The sequence below is a fragment of the Gobius niger genome, assembly GCF_951799975.1.
Source record: "Gobius niger genome assembly, chromosome: 16".
In the NCBI taxonomy this organism is placed as follows: Eukaryota; Metazoa; Chordata; class Actinopteri; order Gobiiformes; family Gobiidae; genus Gobius; species Gobius niger.
This window is the reverse complement of record NC_136867.1, coordinates 475,696-485,834: the sequence shown is the minus strand read 5'-3', so window position 1 is coordinate 485,834 and position 10,139 is coordinate 475,696. Positions and strand designations below refer to the sequence as shown.

At 43.4% G+C, this 10,139-nt stretch overlaps 1 protein-coding gene across 1 annotated transcript; it reads right to left on the bottom strand.

Moving 5' to 3' along the window:
- Positions 1-1,676: 1,676 nt before the first annotated feature.
- On the bottom strand, positions 1,677-8,766 carry klhdc2 (kelch domain containing 2). The gene is made up of 14 exons (XM_079573933.1): positions 8,635-8,766; positions 6,278-6,594; positions 5,828-5,907; positions 5,616-5,733; positions 4,953-5,065; positions 4,801-4,882; positions 4,451-4,534; positions 4,295-4,375; positions 4,164-4,222; positions 3,233-3,342; positions 3,073-3,145; positions 2,878-2,965; positions 2,759-2,811; positions 1,677-1,868 (listed from the first exon to the last, which is right to left on the bottom strand). The coding sequence occupies exons 2-14, from the start codon at positions 6,572-6,574 to the stop codon at positions 1,745-1,747; spliced, it is 1,362 nt and encodes a 453-aa protein (XP_079430059.1). The 5' UTR covers positions 6,575-6,594; positions 8,635-8,766; the 3' UTR covers positions 1,677-1,744.
- Positions 8,767-10,139: the final 1,373 nt, after the last annotated feature.

The following is a 10,139-nucleotide window of genomic DNA, read 5'->3' as shown; positions in this document are numbered from 1 at the left end:
TTTTTCCACATGAAAAGTTCCATTATGTAGCTTTAATTGTCTGAAAACTATTTTTTTAGTGTCAAATTGTGCATATTGTTCTTTCACAACATGGAGTAGAATTTTCGATGAGCCAGGTCTCCATTCAAATAATCCTATTATAGCAATTAAAAATAAGTAAAGTTTTTAAAATATAAATTAGGTTTGGCCAAAGGAAAAAAACAAAAAATAAAGATTGATTGTAAAGACAAAACATTTGACCTGCGATTGCCAATGAACAAAAATATCTGCACTTCCGTAGACAGACAGAAAACAACCCTTCATTCTCAGAGCGAGTCAGGGACCGAAGGCGAACAGCGGCTTCATCAGATCAAGGTCAGTCCGACTGCGCCAAAAAAAGAAAGTCAAATGATGGCAAATCCGAATCGGCAAAAATACAAGTTTGGATTCTTAGTTGACAAGTGATGGGTTGAGCAAAGCACTTTGGGACGGGCACTTTGAAAAACAACTGGACAGCAGACACAGCGAAGAATGACCTTTTGTACAGGGAGAGAAATGACTCACGAGAGCTCGAATTAAGAGGAGTCGATCTGGAGCGTGGACTAGTCTGCAACTAGCTTTATAGGAATGTACTTTTTATACCAGTCTGAACCTCCTGGAACTATCTTCATTTCAGCCTTTTTAAGTCATTTCTCTCATTTCAGACAGGTTACTTTTATTTTCTACTCAATATTTTAACCACTTGTTTATCGCAAATTTGTCACCCTCAGGCATTTAAGGCGAGACACTGCAGCTGAAGAGAGAAAAAAAATAATCAGTGATATCAATTTGATACGTTTTGCTGTTCATTACAAACAAATGTACGGCAGATATTCATTCATTTTATGTTTTCATATAACAATAAGGCATTTTGTGCATCAAAATGGACGATATTTTAAATGTACGGTTTTATTTTGTGTAAATGTAAGTAACATACATAAGGTTTTTGTTTTTCTTAGGGATCTTATTTAGTTTTTGAATAAGCTAATCATAAGTGAAAATCTGTCAATTCAAATGTAGCCTTTTTTTGTTTGTTTTCTGTTTGTGGAGATGTTCATTTTGAGAAATCAAGCCTTTTGCGACGTCTGCACATGTGCCCTGTGTACATTTCTCCGGTCTGTCTCTCACAGAAGGTTTCTCCCAGAAAGGAAATGACCATATTTGGATTACAGCGTCCATCTCGGTCACAGTACACGTGGATACAAAATAAGTCAATATTTGTGAATGAATACGCGTGGGAACCTCTCCAGCTCCCTCGCAGACAAAGCGTCATAAAATAACCATCATAAAGGGCACGTTTTGTCTTGTTTAAACTCTGACATTAAAACCATGTTAAGATGTAAAAACAAAACTCCACATTGACCATTGCGTGAAAAAAACAATGTTTTCACCTGCAGTGTCTCGCCTTAAAACCAGCTTCTTCAAATAAATGATAGATTCAGCACATTATAGTAACAACGAATATTCCAAATAAATCTAATCGTTTTGCAGAGTCACGGCCCACATGTTGAAAACCCCTGGGTCACAGAGCTAAACTGTCTCAACAATTTGAACCCGTAACCATTCGGCTCGAGTATTTTCAAATAAAAGTGGGTCGAGCTGAATACAGTCAACACCTCCTCCACCTCCGTGTGGTCGGAGCGATTATTTGGCGGGTGGAGGAGGCTTTAGCGTGTCCCGACCGCGCTTTTTGAGGACTACTACAAACATGGCGGTCCCGTGGTCCTCAGGAGCCCAGCGTGTTGAGCAGGGTCATCCTCTGTTTGAGGCTGTGCAGCAGGTGTTTGGGCAGGCAGTCCCAGGAGCCGGCCAGGCGCTCCCTGTGCTCCAGGATGGACTCCATACAGAACCTGCACAGAGTCACATTTCAGGATCTTTTTAGTGCCATTTTCATGAATTTAATACCACAACATTCCATCAAACACAGGAATGATGGACATTTCGATATTCAAAAGCAGATTAGATACAATGGGTGACTTTGAGGCAGTTTTTAGGCTAAACTGCAGCTGGACATGCTTTAGTTTTGCCTCAGCTTAGATGACACTGTGCATAGTGCTTTGTATTACACTGTACTTATTAACAGGGCCGTAACTGTCACAAGGGCAAACCAGGCATTTGCTTAGGAGGCCCCAATCTGACAACAGCAAATGGACCAGCTGAAAACACTCATCTATCCTGCATGTCCGAATTGTTCAAGCAAATTAAGTACATGCACCTTTCACGCCTGTGATCAGCTGTGAGCGGCGGCAAAGTGAAGCCATCCACAAAAGAAATTGCACTGATTTAGATTCTACGTCTATCTTCCATTGCTCAATACAACATGTAGGTGAAGACAATGTAACAAGGTCTGTTTTGGCTGTGTTTACAACATACTCTGTGGAGGCAAAAATACACTTAGGAACTACGGGGGGGCCAGATGCTCATCTACAAAACAAGCACATAACGGTACATAGAAAAAAATGTACCTTGCAAGAAAAACATTTATTTACACGACTTTAAACCAGTATTTAGCCAACCGTTATTGCCAGATGTTGCTTTTTATGTAATTTCAGCTGGAAAATATTCCATTGAATAGAGAAAATGATTATTATTAACGAAGGACTTCATTTTGGCATAATTGATCTAAGGATTTAATGCTTCTTATTGCCTCTTATTAAATGTAGTCCACTAACTTTACATGCCATTCGAGTTGACTACATTGACATATGTTGTGAAAGCTAAGGCTGGCCTCACTACTCACCGGAGCAGAGACTTGGGCTGGACGCTGAACACCAACAGTTCGTTGCTGTGAGCCTGGGGGGCACAGAGTGTTAGTACAGTGGGACAGAGGTTCGTGTACAGAAGAGACCGGGCTCTTACCGCGCGCTGGTGAGATAACAGGTTATTGGCACATCCTCCGAACACAAACACTTCTCCATCGGGCCCCGGACAGGCCGTGTGCCACAACCTAAGACATTCAGACTTTAGCACAGGTCCAGTACGCTTTATCCCCTACAGAGTTGTCATTGCACTTATTAAAGAGAGAGGTCTAAACTACAGGGTGTGTCGCGTTACCTTGGGTTCTCACTGTGGCTGTGCTTGAACGGCCTCCATTGGTTCTTACTGACGCAGTACAACCAGGCATCGCCTGCAAACACACGGACACAAGGTTAGCCTAGCCTTAGCCTAGCCTTAGCCGGGCCTTCTGTCGGCGCTTTCAAAGGAGTGAACTGACTGAGCGTGTCTCTCTCGGTGGTGAAGCCTCCAAACAGGAAGATGTGGTCCTGGGACACAGGGGTGAAGGAGTGCCAGGAGCGCCCCAGCGGGCCCTGCTGAGGGACAGACCTGTGGGACATGAGCAGACGCTGTCACACAACACTCTACATCTCTACAATACATGCCATTCATGGGCTACACATTTCTGCATCACACCGTTTGTCTTAAAGGCACACTACACAACATTTTAGAATATACTGCTGCAAATACTGAGACATTTTAGCTCGTCACGTTATCAGCATAATAAAACGGCATCATTGTGTTCAGTTTAATCTGGATGCTAATGGAAAATGAACTCATCTATATTGTATTTAGTTATTTCAACTCAGAGGTCGAATGTCACGTGTGTGCATGTAGTCTATATTAACTATAGACTCCATAGATCGGAGCAACATCTGCTCTGTTAGTGAGGAGGTTAGCGCCCCTTTTGGATGAAAAAGCTCTGGACATTGAAAAGAATGGGCAGAGATCGTCTGAGAACTTCAGATTGACCTAGTTTGGACACGACTAACATTTTAATTTAGTGGCTTCTTCTTTTATTGTTTGTAATTAAGAGAATCAGAGAATCATTCATTATAGGCCTCATGGATCTGAATATTTACCGATTAGTCACAAAGGGCCACCAGGAGGAGCTGTTTCCCCAATAATGAGCCCTGACAGAGCAATCATAAAATAGCTCATATATTTTCCCATACTAAATCAAATAGACCGTGAACGGATTCTGAACGATTGGTGAGTTACACTGGCCATTTCCCTGTGGTTCTGACACTTGTAAAGAATACTTTATTGCCAGAAATTATTCAACATTTCTGATCTGCAGCCATGTTATTTATTGCCGGGGGCGATGTTGCTCCATCTATGGGTGATGGTGTGAACTGTGCTGCTCTTACATTTCGTGCCACTCCCACGTGTCCAGGTCAAGGTAGTACAGGTCGTTCAACCTATAATTCTGTGGGTCACCAGAAGAAGAAAGTTATTAAACCCGTGTAAAGTGTTTAACAACGAGCCCGTTCGTACTTACTTTATATCGGCCTCCAAAGACATAGCCCCTGTTTCCCACCGTGGCACAGGCGTGGGCGGCGCGGGGGGAGGGAGTGTTCCCCTGTGGAGGGAGGGAGGGAGGGAGAGTGATGTCGGAGTGGAGACACAACATGACCATGACCTCAGAGACACTGACCGTGGTGATGGGCTGACTCCAACTCTGGGTCTCCAGGTCCAACACGTGGACGTGATTGTTCCAGCCTCGCCCCGGGCTGTCCCACTGCGGGGGAGGGAAGAAAAGGGACAGAGACATTTAGGTTGAGAAGTATTCATCTCTGTGTCATAGCGTGTCTGTCCCGTGTGTGCTGTAAAATACAGACAGCATCACCACAGCAGTTCAAGCACCGGGTGTCAGACATGGAAAAAAAAGACTTAAAACAGACTATGGTGGGCCGCCATACATGGATATATTGATGGGAAACCCTGCTTGTACTGGAGTAATATGTGTAGTAATACTGTATATGTACTGTAAGAGCTTTACATTACCACAAGTGAAGAGGATTCGTCATATTCAAACGTCCCTCTGTGTTCGTGAGCCGCGTAGCCATAACCTCCGAAATAGATGATTCTGTGGGAATAAAGACAGTGTGAACATGTGGCTCCTCCCGGCGTCACACATCTGTGCGGCACACACGCACTTGTTCCTGTAAACCCAGCAGCCCAGCTTGTCCTTGGCAGAGGGAGGCGTTCCTTTAAGGTCCCTCATCTCCTCCCAGGTGAGGGTTGGGGCCCTCAGAGGCAGGCGGTACATCTGCACACACAGGTCAGAGGTCACAGGGACCAGGGCTAAAACAACTCAACTAATTATTATTGAACTGGGTTAGTAATGGCTGAATGGTTTTCTGATTCACACAGACTCAAAAAGAGCAAAAATGACATGAAAAATCAAAATTTACCACCCGCCTTAACCTAGGCATTTTTCTCCAGTTCAGCTTGACCCAAATCTAAAGGTTTACAGCCTATAGGCCAGTGGAACGTCTCATTTTAAAGCTGAGACCTACAAAACTCATCTAAACAGATCTTTTTTCCTTGTGTTGTGCCATTTTTTTCATAGTTTTTTTTGTTTCTCTTTTGTGGCGTTTTTGTGACTTTTTTATCGCTTTTTTGAGGTTTAGAAAACATTCGCTTGGGAGTCCTTAGCATTGATGTTGTAAAAAAAAGAAAAAGTTATCATTGAGGCCCCAAAGGTCCCATAGTTACTCGAGTAATATCCAAGTAGTTCTTTTCTTTGCAAAAGAAGCTCCCGAGGGAACAAGGCCCGAGCAGGCCTTTAACCTCACAGACCGCTCCACTCGTCTTACCCTATTGGTGTTTCCTCGGGCGTGGTGACCTCCGAACAGGTACAGCGCTCCGTCCACACACACCCCACAGCTGCCCGACATGGACGTGTGCAGGCTTCCCCCCGCCACGTGTTTGGACCTGAAACGGCAGCCTCCCATCAGTTAGAATGAAGAGCACTGAGGCGCGAACATCATGCTAATAACATGCTAACAAAAAACACACGCCCGCTTACCAGACGCCAGTCTCCATGCTGTACATCCAGATCTCATTTCGGGGCAGATACAGGTCAAAGAAGCCGTGGTTTTGGGCATTCTACACACAAAAACAAGCAGGTTTTGGACAGATCTCATGATGCAGTGCTTGTTTGTAAAATACTACACGGCCATTAATCCACGGAAAAGAGCTCATTCCATTGATTAAAGTGTGATTCATTGCACCGCCCTATGTCAAACATAAATGTATACACACCAGGAAACTAGAGCCTATGGTCAGAATCATCCATCTTTTTACTAAGACTACACTGATTATTCTTTTCTACACACAATAGCTGCAGTCATTCATCCTGGCAGTTTCCTTCATCATATAATAATAATAACAATAATAATAAGCATCATAATAATAATAATAATAATGATGAAAATAATGCTAATAGTTTTTGCCAGTGTGCCATCCTCGCACTCACCTTGTACCCTCCCCACACATACATGGCGCTGCGGTCCACCACCGCCACGTGGCCGCTCCTCTCGGCCGGCATGTCCACCTCAAACGACTCGGAGGCTTCAGTCTCCAGCGGCTGGTCATCCTCTACCTCCACCTCCTCCAGCTCCTCCTCCTCCTCCTCTTCCTCTGCATCTTCCTCCATACCGCGGTCCATCCAGGCGAACAGATCCCGCTCCTCTTCCTCTTCTTCCCTGTCGGAATCGTTGTCCTCCTCTGCGGCTGGGATCCCCTCGTCCACGCCATCCATCCTCTCCGCCATGTCTGCTGTCGGCGACTGAACTGTCGACACAAAGGCCAGACGGGCTAGACACGGCTGAGGGATTAGCTAACGGGGTTAGGCGCACCGGTAGTTCTTTAGTCAAAGTAGGCCATTGAGCTGGGGTTGACACCGAGCCAGAGTTTGGGACAGGTTAAGAGCCCGTCGGTCTGAACCATTTAGTGGGAAAATACAGAGCATCATTTCCGCACCACTTTAGAAAAAGCCCCAAAAGCCCAAACCACAGCTGATATCTAACCTTTTGCTCTTTCAATTCATCTTCTATGATTACCTTTTAATTTAACATGCCACAATGTTATGAGAACTGCTCATATTAGGTTTAGACAATGAAATAAATCATTATTTAGATTAAGACATGCTGTTTCTGTCAACAGATGATGATGATTTCAAGTTCATTTTAACCAGCGTTGCAATAGTTCTTTCAACTGATACACGTCATAACTGGTGTGGATGAAACGTGCTGATCAATCAATCTGCACTGAAGTGTGGACAGTAAGGTTTGAACCTGAGCTCTGTTTGTTCAAACACTAACAGTGCATTAGGCTTTATCCCAGCTCGGAGCAGTGAGAGGTGACAGCCACTCACCTCCTCTCACCTCCACTCACCTCCTCTCACCTCCACTCACCTCCTCTCACCTCCTCTCACCTCCTCTCACCTCCTCTCACCTCCTCTCACCTCCTCTCACCTCCACTCACCTCCTCTCACCTCCACTCACCTCCTCTCACCTCCTCTCACCTCCTCTCACCTCCTCTCACCTCCTCTCACCTCCTCTCACCTCCTCTCACCTCCACTCACCGGAGATTGCGATTAGATGGGTGACTTACACAATGCAGGCCCTGTCCACACACGTACTTACGTTTTATAAACACAGATGTTTGTCTGCGTTCGGGCCTTGTGGCCACACACATCCAGATGAATGACTGAAACGCACAGACGCAGAAAGTGCAGAGCTAAAGTTGACGTGCATGTTGTTGTATGGCCTGTGCGTACACGCAAACAGACATTCACTTTACCGTTCAGAATACTTTACAAAGTACACACATAGTACTTTGTTCAGAATACTTTACAAAGTACACACATAGTACTTTCATTTATCTTGTTAATGGCTTAGAGTCAGACAGTTGCCTTTGGTCCACAGCATCAGCGACTGTCTCAGCCCTGGAGTTTACACTAATGCAGGGCTTCTCCATGACGTGATCAGCTGAAATCACTTTATTTAGGACAGGCGGAAACCTCTTTGCATTTTCAAAACAAACACTCATTTATTTGACTTGTATTCTACAAAAGCAATGTTTACATTAGTTTGACAAATAAATGAGCCTGCCCAATAGCCTGGTTTATGGAGATGGAACATCAGTTCTGCCAAAAGTCTGTGGTGTGGACAGAGATAGTTTTATAAACGTTGTAGAGATATCAGGACACGTGTGGACATGGCTTTAAATATGTCCAGAGGCAGTGTGACTTGTCTCTATTATTAGACAATTATGTTTTATAATCAAGTGTTTCAGTGTGCATTTTAAAAAGGTCTCCAAATATGTGTTTGTTTGTTTTTAAGAGAAAAGGCTGACAAATTAAATCCTAAATTAATACAAGAGTCACATGCAGTTCAGACCATCTAATGCCAGTGGCCATTATTAATCACCCAAACATTTACACCATGAACGTTTCCTCGTGTGCGCTCGGGCAAACAAAAACAAAACAGTGATTATCCAGCATTAGTAGTGGGCAGTAGTCGGTTACCTGCTGACCCACATCAAATGTAAACCAGGTCAACAATTACCCCAGGGTTAGCTTTAGCCGGGGCGTTTAAACGAGTCTAATCCACGATAGCACAATGATGCGGATGGTGACAGCGTAAAAGGAAAGCTCTTAATCCTTAAATAAGCAGTTTGGGACTGCTTGTGCCCAGAAAAGTGAACACCATCGATCATGTAACAGCTGTACAAAGACAACAACAACAACAGCATGGGTCAAAAGCGCCAAATTGTCGGTATTTTACGGTTTTTGTGCAAATAATACACGCGAATGCGACGGTAACTTACGCTAAATGTTGAATTAGGTCTTCCCAAAAGGCATCCGTGCCGATTGCGAGCCTGGTTGGTGCAAAACAAGCTTGTTTTCGGGGCGTTTCTGAGCACAATTTAGCAACGGACCGCTAGAAATGAGGTCACGGGGCTACGTCATCAGCAGGCGACGCGTGTATGGTACACACACACCAGAAACAGAGCTACAGATATTTATTATTAGATTATTTATTTTTATTATTTATTTATTTTCCACATTGAATACGGAAGCCTTGTTGCACCCCTTGTTTCTGTTAATTTTCGATATAAAAAAAAAAAAAAAAAAAAAAAAGTTCTGAAGGAAGAGCCGAAGGACCTCAAAGACTATGAAGAAGCGAATGAACTTCAAGGAGCAAATCTACATCCGAGTGGTGTTGTATCGAGCAGGTTTGTGGAGACTAAGAATCCGGCCATGGTAATGAACGGGTTCAAAACTAGACATTGTTTTGCGGTTCAATCGTGCAACATGAAACATAAAATATAAAACATTTAACACATAACTTAAATGATAAGAATATAAATGCATCCGCTAGAAGACTACATTTAAACTATGATAAAGACAACAACGATTTGACATAGAACAACAGCATGAGTGTAGATGTGCAGGTGCATTAAGTGTTAGCTGCAAAGTTTAAAATTGTTTGCCTTCATCTATGTCACTTCCTGTCAGTGTACAAGAAGGAAGAGAAACTATAAACATCACAAAAATAGTAAAAAAAAAGAAAAAAGAAAGCTGGGTACAATTTTACAAAATCTTAAATATAATTGTGTTTAACTATGTTTTAGCAAAAAGTATGTCTAATGTGTCTATATAGACACATGCACAGCATATGCACTTTGACTCAATTTAATTGGCCTAAAGTTGTATTAAAAGTCATTATTTGAATTGTGCCAAAATTATGACATTAATTTGGATTCAAACGGGGATTGAATTCAAATTTCTTGGCAAATGTCGACATTACCTAACAATGTACATTCAAAGTTTATATTTTAATTCTCCTTGCCCTTGTGTGTTTACAGGTTATGCACTCAGAGACTGAATAAACGAGGGTAAAGGCAGGAGCAGCACAGGTCGAACACGTGTGACCAGACACACAGCGGACAGTGGTGCAGATGGTAGAGCGGGTCGTCTCATGATCGGAAGGTCGGGGGTTCGAATCCCACCTCCTGAAAGTGCACATTGTCGTTGTGTCCTTGGGCAAGACACTTCACCCACATTGCCCCCAGTGTCGGCGTACACTGGTGTATAAATGAGAGTATGAATGGGTGAGTGGATCCTTGCTGTAAAGCGCTTTGAGTGAATCCATGGTGTGCTCACCATCTTCTGCTGTGGCCTCGCCTTCATGCTCTGCAGCTCCAGCTTAAAGTCTGTAGTATAAAAAACATTTACTGTAAAATGCAACACACCGCTGCTGAAATCCTACACAACAACACATGTTTTTCTTAATGAATCTGAAGCAATAAAACACTGTATTTGCTCTTCT

Coding starts and splice junctions, on each gene's coding strand:
- klhdc2 (XM_079573933.1), bottom strand. CDS start 6,574: ATGGCGGAGAGGATGGATGGCGTGGACGAGGGGATCCCAGCCGCAGAG. Junction 5,908..6,277: donor ATGTGTGGGGAGGGTACAAG/GTGAGTGCGAGG, acceptor TTTTGTGTGTAG/AATGCCCAAAACCACGGCTT. Junction 5,734..5,827: donor AGCATGGAGACTGGCGTCTG/GTAAGCGGGCGT, acceptor CTGCCGTTTCAG/GTCCAAACACGTGGCGGGGG.